The sequence below is a fragment of the Acanthaster planci genome, linkage group LG13 (genome assembly GCF_054643075.1).
Source record: "Acanthaster planci isolate LZ-2023a linkage group LG13, COTS_SCS, whole genome shotgun sequence".
NCBI classification, from domain to species: domain Eukaryota; kingdom Metazoa; phylum Echinodermata; class Asteroidea; order Valvatida; family Acanthasteridae; genus Acanthaster; species Acanthaster planci.
In genome coordinates, this window is record NC_141789.1 from 12143371 (window position 1) to 12160763 (window position 17393).

At 43.3% G+C, this 17393-nt stretch overlaps 2 protein-coding genes across 6 annotated transcripts; one reads left to right on the forward strand and one right to left on the reverse strand.

Moving 5' to 3' along the window:
* The first annotated feature begins 481 nt into the window (after positions 1–481).
* LOC110983424 (ribonuclease P protein subunit p30-like) lies at positions 482–12549 on the forward strand. 4 transcript variants are annotated; one of them, XM_087144665.1, is made up of 10 exons: positions 482–775; positions 1424–1593; positions 4560–4630; positions 6079–6141; positions 7254–7328; positions 7804–7959; positions 8946–9092; positions 9642–9679; positions 10771–10850; positions 11358–12549. In XM_087144665.1, the coding sequence occupies exons 2-10, from the start codon at positions 1515–1517 to the stop codon at positions 11621–11623; spliced, it is 975 nt and encodes a 324-aa protein (XP_087000791.1). In that variant the 5' UTR covers positions 482–775; positions 1424–1514; the 3' UTR covers positions 11624–12549. The 4 variants fall into 4 exon arrangements, with proteins under 4 accessions (XP_087000791.1, XP_087000792.1, XP_087000793.1 ...); XM_087144666.1 differs by having other exon boundaries at positions 482–636; XM_087144667.1 differs by having other exon boundaries at positions 482–631.
* On the reverse strand, positions 12468–17152 carry pbdc1 (polysaccharide biosynthesis domain containing 1). Of its 2 annotated transcripts, XM_022242678.2 has the most exons (7): positions 16894–17152; positions 16220–16441; positions 15431–15496; positions 15160–15219; positions 14413–14553; positions 13863–13974; positions 12468–13256 (listed from the first exon to the last, which is right to left on the reverse strand). In XM_022242678.2, the coding sequence occupies exons 3-7, from the start codon at positions 15482–15484 to the stop codon at positions 13126–13128; spliced, it is 498 nt and encodes a 165-aa protein (XP_022098370.1). In that variant the 5' UTR covers positions 15485–15496; positions 16220–16441; positions 16894–17152; the 3' UTR covers positions 12468–13125. The 2 variants fall into 2 exon arrangements, with proteins under 2 accessions (XP_022098370.1, XP_022098369.1); XM_022242677.2 differs by lacking the exon at positions 16220–16441.
* Between the last annotated feature and the right edge of the window lie 241 nt (positions 17153–17393).

The window sequence follows — 17393 nt, forward strand, 5'->3', positions numbered from 1 at the left end:
CATCACGTGATCCTTGTGCCTGCCCTAGCGTCAGCCACTACTACCAAAGATCGTATAGCTAGCGCCGCGTAGCGGCGCAAGATGGGGAACTTCACCATGAATACGCGTAAAACGTTGTTATCACATGGGCGCCATTCTGGTTGGACTACGCCTGCGCAGTGCACGCACACACATTAACGTTCACACTCGAATGGCGCCCGTGGTGATAACACCTTTATGGCCGAATTATCTTGCGCCGCTACGCTGCGCTATATAATCTTTGCTACTACCCCTGTTGGCGAGCGGGTCTCCGGAGGCTGCCCGAGTGTAATGACGTCACGGATGGACTGTTCGTGCATGGACGTACATGTACGTACGTGATGGCACGTGGCGGGGACTTGACCCTTTTCCCAGAATGCCTTGGCGAGTACACTGCATGCAGCATTCGATTACCCTCATTTCGCGGCTTCCCTTGGTGTACGAACTCTGGTGTATTCATGGCAGCTAATCGAACGCACCTATTGATTGCCGTTTATGGAGCCGGAAGTTAACGCACAACTTCAGCGATCGTCCAATGGGAGCCTGCAAATCGTGACGTGTCCGCGCGTATGACGAAGTCACTTACGAACTGCATAGCCATTCGCTGACTCACGTCACGTACGCTTTGTTCCCGAAAAATCCTGGCTTTTTGAAATACTGAGCTGGCTTTATGAAGCCATCAAAATGGGGCCATCGGGAATGTCGAGTGAAAACACGCTGGATAGTTTGAAAAATAAACTAAACGCATCTGTACACTGTCAGTATTTGATAAACACTTCACGGTATTTTTGATCACCATCCATGTGTAATCAATCGTTTTCTCACAAGTTTTTTTCTTACCTGTTTCTTTTTGATTTAGTTTTGTCATGATGCGTATAGTTTTGACCTTGGAGTCAACGAAGAATAGAAAGTTGTTTCGCCTCCTCTTTTAGAGCTAGTATGCATTTATTGGATCATGCTAGCAAGTGTGATGTTTTCCTGCCAATTTTTGTATAAAAGAATGACGTGTGTTGTATTGTTGTTTGACCGGAGAAAAGGTATCTCAAATTATCTGCTATTAGAGCATTTTGTGCCACGTGAACTTGGCGGTTTGTGGAGAAGGATGGAATCTACCAGAAGGACTGCCGTCTTGTATTTCTGAAAGTATCCGACCAACTTGAAAAAAAGAGCCCTCCAAATGCTGATGGGCCATATGACTGTTTAAAGGCGTGATTGTGTCTTTGGAGATAAATTTTTTCAAAATTCATCAGTTAATTGAGTCACTGACAATTGTAAGGAAAATAAAGATGTGGAAGTCAGCTTTTATTTGATGTGTGTCTTGAACACCTGAGAAACTTATGATTATTTTCCTGATTTTTTGAAGTGGGTTGGGGTATTTACCTGCATTGTATAAACTGCTCTGCAGCCCTAAAAAGCTCAGTTGAGGCCACTGGAGGGCGCCTTAACAGCTCACGTGTTGCTCGGCAGTGTCAAATGTGTTTCCTGATCCTGTGAGAATGGACACCTGCGATTTACACTTAGTTGGAAACTGCAATGAAAATGACTTGAAACTGTCCGTGCAGTGTGCAGCAAGACGTAAGTATTTTCGTGGTGAAACTTTAAACAAAAGAGGTCACACAGACGCCCTCGAAAAGGGTTGGCAATAGCGTAGAAAGAACAGCATGACAGGTGCAAACGGCATGGTCAGATGGTACTTGACATACTTGAAGTTGAAGTACCCCCAGAAGGTGTCAGGTCAACTCGACCTGTGGCCAACTCGAGTCAACTCGACTCTCGACCAACTCGACCTTGCAAACGGTGCAACAGGGACAAGGCATAGAAGGAACGCATTTTTCCTAGTCATGGTAGTTCTGGATCGCGCGTGTAATTTGTTTTACTGTGCGTGATGTGATGCCTGCGCACAGTGTGGTTACAGATTTCGGGGGTTCGTGCGTGCGTGCTTCTTCTCAATTTGGTAAAATTATTTTGGAGTGTCTCATTGGCACAAGTTCATTTATTGATTGCATTTCAGTTGATTTCGTGGGTTCATTGAGTTGGTAAATGGTCGAGTCAACTCGACTTTGAAGTCGAGTTGGTCAACGGACGAGTTGGTTCAATGGTTGAGTTGATCGACGGTCGAGTTGGTCAGGAGTTGAGTTGGCAAACAGTCGAGTTGACCTACAACCCCCCCAGAATTAGCATGATTGGGTCCGACATCCTCTATGGGGCGGACGTCGGACCCCACAGTTCTGGGGTAAAGGTGAAGTACATGTACATGTATGTACAGGCGAGGCCTAACAATTACCTAATGGCCTAACCTAACATTATTTATTGGTAAGACATTTGGACATGGTCAGCAATAGTCTATCAAGTATCATATAAATCATGCCAATCCTTGGTGGAACCTTTCATAGGCCTTGTGAACTGCTATGTTAATATTGGGGTTCATTACCATTAGCACCCTGTTCCTATCATAATGAAACAAGTCCACTTTCTCAAACTAACTAACATTTTGACCTTAGAAAACCATTACTCAATCCCGATAGGCCTAGTTTAGGTAAATTTTGACAATATTTAAGCAAGAAATCTTCAAATTTCTAACCCGTGTTTGGCAAAAGACAACCACTCAGTCAAATGACGACATTTTGTTTTGCGTCTGGTTACCTTGACCTGGCCTTTGGATTCATCAAACCAAATCTCCATCCAGGTCAAGGAACCAGACTACATTCACAGCTCTCTTCCTGGCGGGCATGTACGCTGCCGTTTTACCCAAAATTACTCTCAAAAACCAAAAGCCCTGTTCTCTTTCTTTCTGATATGAAAGGGGACATCACCAATAACTTGTTTAGATAAGTTATTTCAAAAAAAGTAGAATTTGTTCCGTTATAGTAGGAACAGGGTGCCAAAGGTAATGAACCTTTCATATTCAGTAGTCCATATTCCGAATCGAAGTCCTCAGATTTCTCCCCAAACATGCCAAACCAAAACAGTCATGAAGCTGCCTACATAACGATAAACCACCTGATAACTATGACAACGGGTCGGGACCAAACCACAATTTGGGAACAATGCTAGTCATGCTAGTAGTACAGGTAGTATCTCACGATCTGCCTTTGTCCCTTGTTCAAGCGGTGATGTCAGTTGTAGCAGGTCATGTGATTATGATGATGTCATTTTTCTTGTGGGATTTTGTTTTGTCCATGGCAATGCTCCTTTTGATGGTTATTTTGGAAAATCACCACTGCAATCATAAAGTTTGCCACGGTCAATCGATGGAGATTTTTTTGGCAATACTTTCATGCATAAAGTAAGTAACTTTTTTTCATTTGCGGAACTCGCCTACCTATGCAATATGGATAGGGGAACCAGTCTAATACTTCCCGCAGTGGCCAACACACATGACATGGCCATCTTGGCCATACATGTACCGGTACTATTGAAGTCTATGGCAATGTCTGTTTCCAATGGCTATTTTGCAAACTTGCCATGGTAATCATAGAATTTGCCAAGGTACATGTAAGTCGATGGAGATTTTTCTTGTGCGATTTCGTGAGAAAAGCGAGATTTGAAAGTTGCAACTCCGATGATGCCAGCAGTCAACATGGCTGCTGCATGTGTGGCCACTGCCATTTCAGTCCATGAGAATATTTTTATGCATGAAGTAAGCTTCTGAAAAACTCTATTTTTTTCACATTAACTTTTTCATTGGTGGAGCTCGCCTACCCACCGATACAAATTCAACACCAAAACACCAATAAATTGAATTTGCTCTTTCCAATACATGAGACCAGTCATGCGTATTTAGTATCAACAAGTGTCAATACACTTGATAACACTCGCATCCTGGCCTCTTAAGATTCAAAAGTGGTATTGTCATATTTAAGAGACTCTGACATCTGCCATTGTGGAAGAACAATGAACTGCTTCGAGATTATTCCGGGAAAACAACCATGTTTTTCCGATTGGTGAGGGCCCCGCCCCCATCATTCTTTTCTCGACCACCCACATGAAAACAAGATGGAGGCTGGTTGGGCTGCACTAAGCATGGCCGACTTATCGCTCAAATTTCAACACCAAAATATCATTTTAGTAAAATGTGACGGTTCGAATATGATATTCAGGAGTCTGGTTGATATTAACAAAAAACAGCATTTTGGCATAAAATGTTTGAATAATTTGCTGACGCTTGTTGATGCAAAATACATGTAGCATGATTCCATCTGACTTGTATCGAAGTGTACACGCACAGTGTAAGTTTGGCCGTGTTTGTTTCACACGTGTCTGAATCGCAATCAGTGATCCGTCATTGGTTTACAGACATCAAAACCCACCTAATAGAGGGTGTGAACCAGCATTAGGATTACTGATAGATCCAGATCCGTGTGAAACAAACAGGCCCTTGGTTGACGAGTCGCTGCCTTGGTATTCCAAGCTCTGTGCTAGCTTGATCTCTGTGATGTCATCTTTGGACATTATTTCAGTGGACTTAAAAATCCAAATTCCTCCAAACAAATGGCTCACAATAATGGTGTAACTCGTTCATATGTGTTTTTTGTCTGTAGTGGGGTACGGAGTTCTCGCCGTTGGCTACAACTGTCCCATTCAAGAGAAACCAAGCAGTGAGAAAAATAAGGTGAGATATCGGGGGAAGGGGGGGTGGGAGGATGCGTAGTCTGGTAGTTGTACCTCAACTAGACGTACTAGTCAATGAAAATGTGACCAGGGTGTAATGTTCCAACGGCACAGACTAGTAGCCTTTAGCTGCAAGCTGTTTGCTTGCTGGATGCTGCTTACTCAGGCCCCAATGAATGTAAATTTGAAAGGATGTTTCAAGAGACTTTTGTTTGGATCGTTGATGTTGGATGTGGTCCATGGACACCAGTCGACTGAAGTAATTTCATTGCTCGATTTCCGTGAATCCACAGTGTTACGTTGTCGAAGAGGTATGTTACTTAAAGGTAATTTTACTGAGTACACTTTGCTATGGAAAAGTGCCCTTTTTAAAGGGTAAGAGCACCTGTCATGTTCGTTCATCTGCAGACGGACGCCGCGAGTACGCTGTTCCCATTAAAAATGCCCTGTAGTTCATGGTTTTGTGGACGATAAATTATAAGACCTTAAATTTTCTCAAAGCAGTTAACTCAAACACAAAGTCAGTCAGTGGAATGAAAACTGCAGTGAATTTTATACCCCAAAATCAGCCAATCTTGTAAAATCGCAACCCCAAAAAGCCTCCCTTTAAAACCTGTTGTTGTTTCAGTTACTTGATTTGATTTTGCCATTTTATTAGCAACATTAGGTTGTGAAACCGAAGGGTTCCCTTTCAGGAGATACAAGAAGCAACTGACCAAACAAATCTTGGAGCCAAAAGAAAAATCCTTGAAAGTGTGCTCCCTGGAAATCGTTCAGACTAAGGGCAACGGAAGCAGCCTTGAAAATTATTGTATACAGGTGCCTTAATATTTTAGAAAGAGTGCCCAGCTCGTAGTGCAAAACAAAATTTTCGTTTGTGTGTGTGAGTTTGTTTCTGCATTCAATTGGGGACCCTGAACAATAGAGGACAATAAGGTCCCCGATTGACAGAGGGTCCCCGATTGACAACTGTGTACAAAACATATGGGTGGTCTTCTAAAAAAGTTAAAGTACAAACAAAAGAGGAACAATAGGGGGTCCCCAGTTGCAGGCAAATACACACTTGGGTGTGTGTGTGTGTGGATTTGCTGCATACTTGAAGTTCCAATTTCTCCAAAACTAAAGAATTTGCATACATCCTTCCATGCCTGAATCACTCGCAGACATGCCGTCTGTGAAGGCCACCTAAACCAAGTCAACAGATACATGTATGGTCCGCTGACAGTATGGTCACCTGATGCCTATCAGCAGATTTGTGCTCGACAGGATGCCTCAATGTCTAACTAGGGCTCTTATTGGCTAGTGCACCTGCGTATAAACTTACATACATGTACATGCGTGTACATGTTTATGTATCAGGTGTTGTTTGAACGAAGGACGATGCTCAGACTAATATTGAGGCATCAGGCGGAGTGAGTTAACATTTGTCTGCGTGTGCAATTCTCTCAGGTGAAACTTCCGTTTGCACCACCTGCTCTGAAGCTGGATGGCCACACCGAAGCAGCTGTAGGAGTGAGTATCCCAACTGCCGCAAACCAGTCTAAAGGATCCGTCTTGGGTGTATTTGGAGGGGATTTGATACCCCACATATCCATCATCCCCAAAACCCATTCTTAAAAAATTAACATCTCCCCGACACCGGTAGATCTTTGAAGACCGTTATTTGGGTTTGTGGTTAGAGTTTTCGAGAACCGAAGCAGCGGGGGGGATGGTCCCTAAAATTAAGGATAACTACATGTATTGCGCAAATAAGTAGAAAAGTGAAGATTCTTGCCAGTTTAATGTAAATCTGAAATCTTTTTAATTAATCTGTAGCACCTTTAACTTTTAACCACTTCGCACCGGGCATTTATGAATGTTGATGATGCTGGAACGGGATAACTTTTTTTTCTATTTTCAAAATTCTTTAAAAATTCATATCTTCATTTACTGGACACTGACACCCACATGAAGGACTGTCTGGTTTCTACTCTAATCTGACAGACAACATCTATTGACGCTGGAGTATTTCAGCCAGGCCTGCCTCCTTGTAAAAAGAGCCCAGATTGTGCGGTGTTATGTAACTTTCTTTTGTTCACGAACCTGGCTCAGTGCACTGCTGACCTCTTTTCAGTAGGGGCCAGATTAGCGTGCAGCGGTGCTGTGTGGTTCATCGCTGCGGCGGTGGAGTGCTTTTCTCCCCGGTGGTAATCCGCTCGCACTAAATGCCCCAAACCATGGTATACTGTTTCAAAAAAAGGCTGGATTATCTCCACTATTGAGAGTGAAAAAATCTTGGTAATTCCCAGCAGCTTGGTCTTTTGTTAGGAGTACAGTCTTTTGTTACAAGGCCCAGTCCCCTTTGTCTGATTTCAGAGACCCGGGCCACGCACATAAAATATACGTGTCCGAAACTGGAATCACCAGCGGCAAGTGGTTAATGACTGTTTTAGGAAAGGATTTTAAGTGGATAAATTCCATATATGTTTGCTTATTTTCTGACATCAGCTCCTGCAGCCTACGGTAAATTGCTTTTTTATTTCTGGCTGTTCATTCCCTCAAAAATGAATTGAGGCTTTTTATCCCACTGTGTTGGTCTTTGTTTTCTTATGAAAGGATTTCTTTGCTTGGATTTGCAAAAACAGGTACGGTCAAAGGGCGTCAGACAATTGTCACGCATAAATATTGTGCTGTCAGAAGGCTCAGAAACACACAAACTGGTGAGTCTGTGAGTCAGCATGGTGTTTACTTGAATAATTCATTTCCACATTGCATTTTTCTAGGTTTTTTTTATGTTTGTAAGTCTCTCGTTATTTGCGAAGGACTAGATTTGACAGGGATGTGAGAATTCAGTTTTTCAGCTGTTTTTAGCTTTCTTTAAAGCCTCGCCGACAAAGTCGAAGGGGGGTTTATGCCGTTTCTGCCTTTTAAGCCCGAAAGGTCAAGGGTAAAGGTCACAATGGCTGTATAGTAAGACATTCTTGTTTGTGTTCCAATAGTTAAAGATGTGGGTCTAGGCATGGGCTTGGTAGGGCAATGGTGTTCGTTAACGCTTCGTTCGTGCTCTTTGTGGCCACTCACACCCCACCAAATTTTGATTTGAATGTTTAATCAGAGAAGATCGATGATAATATATTCCTCCAGACTGAGATGTAATAAAATCTCGGTTTCCCGTGCCCGTTTACCGCTGTGCAGAGGCAGGACAATGTGCAATCCTACGAATTGCTGGCCGTGCAGCCGACCACGGAGAAGATGTTCCACATGGCCTGCACCAAGCTGGAGGTGGACATCGTCTGTCCGGACATGACGGAGAAGCTGCCATTTTACTTCAAGAGAGTGGCAATCAATGCCGTGAGTTTGATGTGGGCTCCCCGTATGGTTCACAGACGACAGTACAGATTTTAGGCTTAGAAAAAACCATTGTCCGTTTCTAGTTGAGACACTTTTTGCGTGTGCAAAATCTGCACTTTGTCTGCAGACAGGATGCCTGTAGGCAGTGGTTAATTAGGTTCACATTTTTGGTTTCCGTCGTCATGCTTTGTCTTGTTTTAGTCTAGTTGAAATGATCATAAATAAATAAGAATAGCGTGGACACTCAAACAAGCTGAAAATGCTCGTGAGAAATGGTAAAATTTAATGAAGTTTCATGGCCAAGTTTTGCCAGGAAAATCTTGTACGGTGCTTCAAACTTGACCCAACATGGTCAGTGCCTGCTTTGAAGAGTGTCACTAGATCAGCCTGTGTGGAGAATATAGAATGTGCTGTTCGGTTACCTCATACCACCACGCATATGAAATGTTGACTCTCCTTTATTCTGTGGTAGAGAAAATCGGGGGAAAAAATGCTCCTTTTTCTCCCATCATGATAACTCTCTCAAGCTGGATTCTAGGATAACCCAATAGCCGATAACCCTTGACCCCATAATGCCTCTGAAGCTATTTTTCAAAGAGGGAAAACACTGTGTGGACATGTAGGGTCCTCATGTCTTCTTAGCCTACATAATGTGGACTCCTTTTGTGTGGAGGACCTCACTATGTATGCCACGCTTGCACACACAGGCTTGTTTGATGGAATCACACACTTTTGAGCTGCAGTCAAATAATTTGAACATGGCCTCTACTTAGGAATCTGCTTAGCACAAAATTATTTGCTAAGCAAAAATGGGTGACAAGCCAAACTGTCGTGGTTTGCGTATTGCTTGTTGCTGGTGCTCTGCTCATTTTTAGGCGGTGTCCAAATTGCTCGGATTTGGCGTGAAATTACACACACGACTCTGTAAGTAGTGGTTGCAGCCACTTTCAATTTTGTTTGTCTTTGGGCCTGGTCTTGCTGCGCAGGCAATTGAGAGAGGCATCTACTTTGAGATCCCCTACGCACCGGCCATCCGCGATGCGACCATGCGGAAGAATGTCCTCAGCAATGCCATGACATTGATCACCCTGTGTCGGGGCAAGAACGTCATCATCACCAGTCAAGCCATCAAGGTTGGGATACCTGTTGAGTTCAGAGTTTAGGGCTTTTCTGTCCTATTTTACAGCCGTCAGCCTTTTTGAGGCAGGAGGGACACCATTGGAGGGCGCTATTTGAAGTGGGTAAATTTTGGAGTTGACCCTGAAGATTTTACCCAAACCAGTAAGTGCCCCCCGTTGTGTCTTCTATGCCTCAAAGGCTTAATTTACTTGAGATACATTCTTTTAATGCAAAAACAGTTTATAAATTCTTTTATATCAGCAACAGATAAATGACTTGTTTTTTTAACCAAGGTCATCTTTAAAAAAGCTTTTGTAACAAAACTGACAAAAATAAAATAGAAGAGAAAATGGATCTGCTGCTTATAATTTTTAATTGATACCCGGGTACTCATGACACATTAATGCTTATTAAGTACATGCATGGAAATATTTGGACAAGGTTCTGCGACTTGGGGGCTACCTTCATATGTGATCCAGTGAGTTCATGACATTCCAGCTCCTTTCATTTAAAAAAGTCGCTTCCAGAAAGCTGATCCTGTAAAAAACTTTGATCTGTTTCAGCCACTTGAAATCAGAGGGCCCTACGATGTAGCCAACCTGTATCCTTTTTCATGATGTGTGTTAGCACCAGATGGGTCTGTAGGCCCAGTGCAGACTTTTCTTCACTGCAGAGAAAGGCGGAGGTCTGGCCAGAGAATTGAGGCATCATCTTTTCTTGACGTGGGCTCAACTTTAATACTCGGATACAATTTTGAGTTGGCATCAACAGGTCAACAGAGTGTACAATAATAGTAATATCGCACAGTTTATGCAATTCAAAGGTGCCGATATATTATCATCATCCCTGCACACCTGGCTCACATCATCTGAGCATTCCTGAAACCATCTCAGCACCTTCGGGAGTATACTAGCTGATGCTGCCATTGCAAAATGGCGCCAGTGGCTAAACCTGACCTCGTCTGCCCTCACAGGTACCCTTTTACTCCTGGGTGGAGAGAGGCACATGGGGGTAAAGTGACTTGCCCAAGATCACACCATGCTGCCACCAGCTGGATTCGAACCCCCGACCCTGTGATCAGAAGCTACAAACCCTAAGCCTAGAGGCTACATGCCCCCATAAAATGCAATTGTGTTGTGAAAAGGATGGCTCATTGGCAATACACCGGACATTAGCACTCTTTGGACATTTCATAAGCCGCTTGAAAGTTAAATTTGAATAAGATCTGGTACATCGAGTTATTTGATTGCACATAACCATGACAATTTGAATTCCCCAGACTAAAGACACTGTTGCTATACCTCGAGATTCAGGGCAAACGTTTGCATAGTCACCACCATCTCTGGAATGGACTGGTTCCTTTGTGCCCTTCTTTTCCATTGAAAACAGCGTATTGGTGCAAGGCGTCTCTTATGTAACCAAGCAAAAGTCTGTCCTGAATCACGAGGTATAGCAACTGTGTCTTTAGTATGGAGAATTCAAATCGTTTTGTTCACATGAATTAAAAAAACTCAGTGTACCAGATTTAATTTACATTCAACTCACAAATGGCTTATTAGTGTACTTGTAAAACACGTCGTAAGGAGACAGTGACACCTTACAGGCATCGGGCAGTGTCTCAGGAACAGAGAGAACTTAATTTTCCATCTAGTTATCATGGCAAGAAATTTTTCTGAACACTTGTCATGTCAGGGGTTTGCTGTTTGGGCTAACAGAACAGGAATCCAAGAATGCAGTGTCGACAAACTGCAGGGCAGTGCTGTATCACGCAGGTTGGTGCGAATGATTAAGTTTTGTCTGCCGAAAGATGTTTGTATGAAAGTTCCGTCGCCGGCAATGCTGTGTTTTCAACTGATGATTGAATGATCTTGGGTAGGATATAATGTGTTGGCTGAAGAGAACGCTTTCCAAACACTCCCAAGGGTTAACTTGATTTCCTGTATGAAGTTGATAGAATGTCGCCACTTTCTGGCTGATGGAAAAAGTTCATTGGGGCAGATACATTTGTTTAATGTACACACAGCGCTTAAGGCAGCTGGGCACGTAACCAACTGTGCCTTTGCCGATAGATTTATTGCAGCATTCTCCAAAGACTAGAATTAGAAGTGCATGGGTTGTGTGTCCCCACTTCGTACCTCTTTGACCAACATGGGTACTTCAAACTTGCCAAAAATCATGTGCCACAAGTAGTGAATTTGTGTGATTGAAATTCCTGCGGTGGTGGTGCCAATGTCACAAATGCTGGATATTTAATTGTTAATATTCCTGTCCTCCTTCAGCTACGAGACGGAACACCATCAAGTCTGTCATGTCACTCCAGCAGGTCAGTGACCTCCCGGCCCAAGACCGGTGGAAGGTACGCGCGGGCCAGGAGGCCTGCAGCCTTAGCATCGAGGAAGATTCCACAGAGGCCGAGGAGACAGGAGTCCTGGCTAGAACCAACAAGCGGAGGAAATCAAAAACCAGAAGCAACTCTGGCAAGGGGGAAGAAGCGTCCTCTAAGAAAATGAAACATGCGGGCGGGGGTGGACCGGCCTCATCGTGATCTCCTAAATGCTCGTTAGGACTAACTGCTGGGTGACTGGATGAAGTGCCAAGGCCGGACTAGCCTGGTCTGGACGTGAGCCCTGAAAGGGTTAAGACCTTAAGAAATCATGCTGGAGTTGAAAAGCCAGTTTCACGGTTTCGCTTTATGGTTGGCCAAAATATGTCTGCCCACTGCAGATACACTGTGACAACCTGCAGTGCGCTCAACAGCACTGACTGGCTTGTGCCTTGCAGGGCGACTTTTAGTGTTCATGACAGTTGTCAAGAAATTCTGCGTATGGAATACATGTAAGTAGACTCCTTCCCGTGCCGACTGTGAGCACCTGTCAGACCAGAGACTCTTTTGAGCATTAACGCATGCCCCTATATGAAATACGGCCCAGGACCAGATCTGGGCTGGAGACAGGCAGCGCTGAATCAGATTCACAGTAATCAGTGGTGTGCCCCAAGGGAAGGGGAGGTGTCATTGTAGGGATAAGAGATTAAACTTTAGTCTCAGATCATGATAAGGCCTGGCCCCCTGCCTTATATACTCAATGGTTATGAATATGTTACGTCACCTGAACACTTAGTTACAGTCACTACAAAATCTACTAACACTGGGGCAATCATGCTTTGATATTGGTAACTTATAGGATCCTTTCAACTTTTAAAATTTTTTTTAAATCTTACATCACTGCATAAGCTGAACTGATCATTGTCACACTTTAGAAATAAACCCACTGCTTTCAGTTTGTAAAAACAGCACAGTGATAGTACACGTTCATGCATTCTCTGCCATGTTGCTGTTAAATGAAAACTTCACACCGAATTCCGAAGTAAATCATACCGTGTACCCTATATAGTGCTTGCGGCGATTTTATTCACAAGAAATTGATATCCATTATTGCTCAAATAAATCCATAAGACTGGTTACAATTGGAATACGGTGTAAGCGTGTTAAGCACATCAGCCTTATTTTTCCATGCATTATGCGATCCCTTGGAAATAGTGTGGATGCATAAAACTAACAGGTTCTCCTTCCCTAGCCCCCCCTGCAAAAAAAAAGATCTTCAAACTCGTACCGGTGTACAGCAATTCTGGACTCATCTTGTGACTTGGTTTTTTTTTTTTCTGTGCATGCATGCAAGCATCTGCCTCCAAGTGCAGAGTGTAGCAAAATGCAGTTCATGTACATGTGGAAACCCTACTGTCTGATAACAAAGACATACAGAGTTTACTCTGGAATACACATGAGAAAAGGCTAACAGCAACATTAGGATTGGAGGATCCGTCCTGTCACTGCAGCGGGAACTCTTCTGTGTAGAGACCACAGAGCTGATTAAATCATATCTGGACTATGGCTAAGGGCTTCATAAGCAGTAAATCTCTGTAGTGTTTGGACACTTCATGCCATGCTCACGGTGCCAGTGCTTTAAGAGTCTACGTTTACAGTCGTAAGACGGAGGCAAGGTGTCCACTGTTGCAGGTCGATTGTTTTTTCTGTATAGCGTCCTCTCGTCAACTTGACGTCTGAGGCTTTGCGGCGGTGGCATCGTCTTTCCTCTTCTCCTGTTTCTTGGTCCAGAGGCCCAGGTTTAGCCCTTCCCGATTTCTGGTGATCTCGACAGCAAAGAACTGTATCCTTGTGACTGGTTAAGGAAAGGAATAACCAACTGTCCTTCAGTTAAAATACACAATGTCTAGATTAGATTGACATTTTTCATTATTACAATGTTGATTTAACAGACATTTGAAACAGGACAGTACTACTTGCAAGTGACAGCTGTATGTTTGCTGTAAGAACACTCCCCATGCTATTCATTACAATATCTCGATCATCCCAGTGCAGTGCCTTATGGGATGCAAAAATGAGCAGGCACTGGTTTCATATGAACTTGGGATCCCCGCCTTCCGTATCCCTCTTGGCTGTCACCATTCTGTGCACACGCACGAGTCCAAATCACACAGGGGGTCTAAATCTCACAGGAAACTGACCGCGTGCGATTTGTGGTCCTGTGGTCCTAACACCAGCTGCTTGCTAATCCTGTCACTATAATCTCATGCCTGCGGGTGGCACAGTATCGGTCCGATTATCCTGCACTAGACGGTTGGTGTTTCATTTTGTCCAGTTATAGCGGAAGTGTCCTTGATACTTAAAGACCCCCTCTACTACTACACTGTCAGTCAAGGCGACTTTGGTTTCATCACATGTGTAAAGTGACGTGTGAAGTAGGGGTCACTATCAACTTTCTCACCGAATATGGAGTTCTTCTCTGAGTAGTCTTCCCGGCAGTCAAGACGGAGCAATGTGCCAAAATTGAAGTCCTCCACAGCGCCTTCAAACTTGTTGCAGAAGGTTCTCCATTTCTGGGTGGGTTGAAAACTTGAATGTTTCATGTTCTCTGATGGAACTGAAATTTGTTTTGTGCTCGAAAACTTGCAGGCTAGAAAAAAATTACGGAACCGAGCTGATTCTACAAATATCTCGCTGTGATATGGACAACAGCAGGATGATCTCAATTGTTACATTTCATAAATACTTACCAGCCCTTTTCACTTCCTTGGCCAATATTCCAACACATCGGGCTGGTTATGTATCGGGCTACAATGTAACCTCTTGACATGCTAAGTACAACGTACATGCAGAATAACATACCAGCTTTGCACCTTTTCAATATTCACAAAGGAGTTGCATCAGTATGGAATTAATTCAATCCCGATCAAGAAATCTGCCACCTGCTGACACTTTAAACGTACCCTCTACAGCTACAACAGGAAATATTCAAAAGAGCTAAACTGTATTACCGACTTGGAAGCCTCGGACTTCAGCTCCTCTGGGTCAACGATGTCAACTCTGAAATTGGGAAAACTCTGTTTAAAGCTCTGGTAGATTTCATCATCTTGTTGAGTTAGCTTTAGGCCACGGTTATCCACAGACGAGACCAGCTGTGAAGCGTAAATATTCAAGATTTCAAGGTAATCTTATATTCATTTCATAATCGATTGTGGCGATTGTGTGCTGTGTATGTGAGTCAGTCATTTAAAAGTTTGAGATGTGCCAGTCTGGTCTTGGGATTCAACTTAAAATCTCTTGGCTTCATTCTGAGGTGCAAATTGTTGAAGATCCTTCTTTTATAAATTTAATCAAGAGGTTAAGACCTCAAGAGTGGCCAGTGAAATTCTGAGGACTGTCTTTGCCTCACGAAAACCTTTGGAGAATGTTTGTCAGTTGAGATGACGTCATTTTGTTATGATGCACTCAAGGCCCAAGTCTGGGAGGGACAGCCCAATTGTAACCAGCCTTTTACACAGTAAAATTGCCATCAAGCATGACGGATAAAGAGTTAGTGAATTTACTGCCAGTGGATTTCACGATGTTTCTTCTTGAGAAATCGAGGAACTAGGTTCCCTTGTTCGTCTTTGCAGAGAATTTTTCCACATGTCATTATGCGGGGCGGTCATTTGCATATGCAAAATTCCCATCTTCTACCTATGTCCGTACCCTCCCCAACGTGCTCAGATTAAAATTTCCTGATCCGAGAAGGAGCTTACATTGAAGTAAGTTTCGGCATGGTGGTAGGCTTTGATGGCCCACTGCAACTCCAGGTTTTCCTGCAAGCCAAAAATAAAAGGAACGAGAAGTTAGAAATTGGGACCTGTGACTTCTGGACGAGATCCCTTTTCACGCACAGTGCCTCCGACGCCTCCTTTTAATCTACCCTGAACATCATCAAGAACCACTCGCAGTACGAAGGAACCAGTTGATGTTTATTTTCAACAAGCTAGGAAGTTCCAAGACAGATCTTCAGAGCTGCAAACTTACGTCATTGCCGTATTCCTCGGCTGGTCTTGTTAATGCATGGGCAGCCGCGCTCATTCCCTCCACCCCCTGAGATAAAGAAAAAAGTAGAACACAAATCAATGGCCAATACCATAATATGTGTAGAGTCTAGTATCTCATTACCAGTTTCTAAATAGAAGGGGAAACTTCTCTTCTTCCCCAAAACTGTACAAATTTAATTGGAATCTCCAATTTCCACTGAATCCTTCAGTTGGTGCATTAGACAGTTCAAGACTGTTTTGGCACATTTGGGAGGGGTGGTGAAATCTGACATATATAACATGTCTGAGGATTTTGATTTGGTGTTTGAGCTGTTTGATGGAAATCAAAGGTGCACAAACGCATGGAAAATTCTAAAAGATTCTACTAGTACTATCGCCGGCCCTGTCAAATGTTAACCCTAACCCTCCTCAATCCTTCACCTGTTGGAGGATTGAGGAGTGTTAGGGTTAAGAGACAATTCCTATGCAATTCGCTCTGTGCATGCTGCCGCTATAGGCATGCAGAGCCTAGACCTGGCATGCTTGTACAATCGCGTCAGAATCGCTTTGTCTAATCACATGGTATAAGAACTATTGTACCATGCGCAAAATTACGTAAGCAACATAATGTACACAAGAATCACTGAACCGGGTTATATTTATTATGTAAAGCTGCCAGATCGAAGCTCTGCATGCCTATGGCAGTGGCATACAAAGAGCGAATACACGTCTGTACATGTACATGGTGTAAGCATGGTCAGATGTAGCTCCAGACTACATGTACATGTACCTCTGTGTACAAAGGTAGTCCAGTAGACTGGCCCCCAGCCTGGGGCTACATGTAGGTCAGATGAGTGCGTGAGGAGCTAGGCCTACCATAGACTTGGCTCAAGTCGGGATCTCTGCGACATCTTTGTTTCTGCTTTGGATACATATCAAGACTGCGCGCCGTTACTTGCTTCGGGCCCTCTTCTGTGTCCACTATGAAATCCTAACTTGACGAATTTGCGAACTGCTTGTACATGTACACAGAGAATGGGCTCATCAACCATAAGTGGTGGCAGCCTATCACATTGCAAGACTTGTTTTTATGTTGTTCATACCAGCATTATAACATGTATAATGAACGTGTCTACTACTAGTACAAGTCTGACTACTTTGATCGTTGGAAATTCCATATATATTTTGTAAAATCATGTCGTTAATATGCAATTATCAATAACTACATATCACCAATGGGGGGGGTCCGATTAGCTTATCCATCAAGTCGGATTTACTGACTGGTGACGTACATGTATGACACACGTTGTGTAATAAACTAAATGAAGGTGCCTAATAATAAGGGTTATGTGAGCTGCCGGGCTGCTTGCGACAACCGAATATATGTAGGCTGACTGGGGAAGAGCAACATTAACATGTAACGTTCATAACGTTAAGTCCGACTCGATTCAAGTCTAGGCCTACCAAAGATTTCAAAACTTCAGAATCCATTGTTTCGGCCGCGGCCAAATCCGGTGGAAACTTTAGTCGAAGGTTCAAGGTGAACGAGAGTGTGTACTGTGTAGTATCTTTTATTTTTCTGTTGAATACACAGGGTAGTCTACGACACTTTGTGCTGACGCGTCAGTCGTAAGTACTACAACACGAAGTTGTACTCTGTACGCGATCACACGAATGACTCGAGTTCAGCGTGGATAGGATCAGGAATGAACACAATGGGCGCGCCTATGCATGCTGTATTATGACATATACATGTACATGTACATGTTCAACACGTAAATAGTGGCTGAGTCTGGATAACAGACTTGGGGAAAAGGTCCCGACTAGTTTTTGGCAATAATGTACTGTATCTTTACACTAAACCTAAAATATTAAATTAGACTGTATGTGACTTGTTTTGTAGAAATAAAAATCAATCTTTATGTATGTTTGTATTTTTAAAACCTTTTATTTGGAAAGAAGAA

Bases quoted from the DNA above. Each gene is read 5' to 3' on its own strand.
- LOC110983424 (XM_022242675.2), top strand. From the start codon at position 1,515: ATGGACACCTGCGATTTACACTTAGTTGGAAACTGCAATGAAAATGAC. The intron at 9,093-9,641 runs GTTGGGATACCT...GATCTGTTTCAG, and splicing joins TCACCAGTCAAGCCATCAAG to CCACTTGAAATCAGAGGGCC. The intron at 10,851-11,357 runs GTTGGTGCGAAT...GTCCTCCTTCAG, and splicing joins GGCAGTGCTGTATCACGCAG to CTACGAGACGGAACACCATC.
- pbdc1 (XM_022242677.2), bottom strand. From the start codon at position 16,920: ATGGATTCTGAAGTTTTGAAATCTTTG. The intron at 15,220-15,430 runs GTAAGTTTGCAG...TTTGGCTTGCAG, and splicing joins CCGAGGAATACGGCAATGAC to GAAAACCTGGAGTTGCAGTG. The intron at 14,554-15,159 runs GTAAGCTCCTTC...TACGCTTCACAG, and splicing joins ATGCCGAAACTTACTTCAAT to CTGGTCTCGTCTGTGGATAA.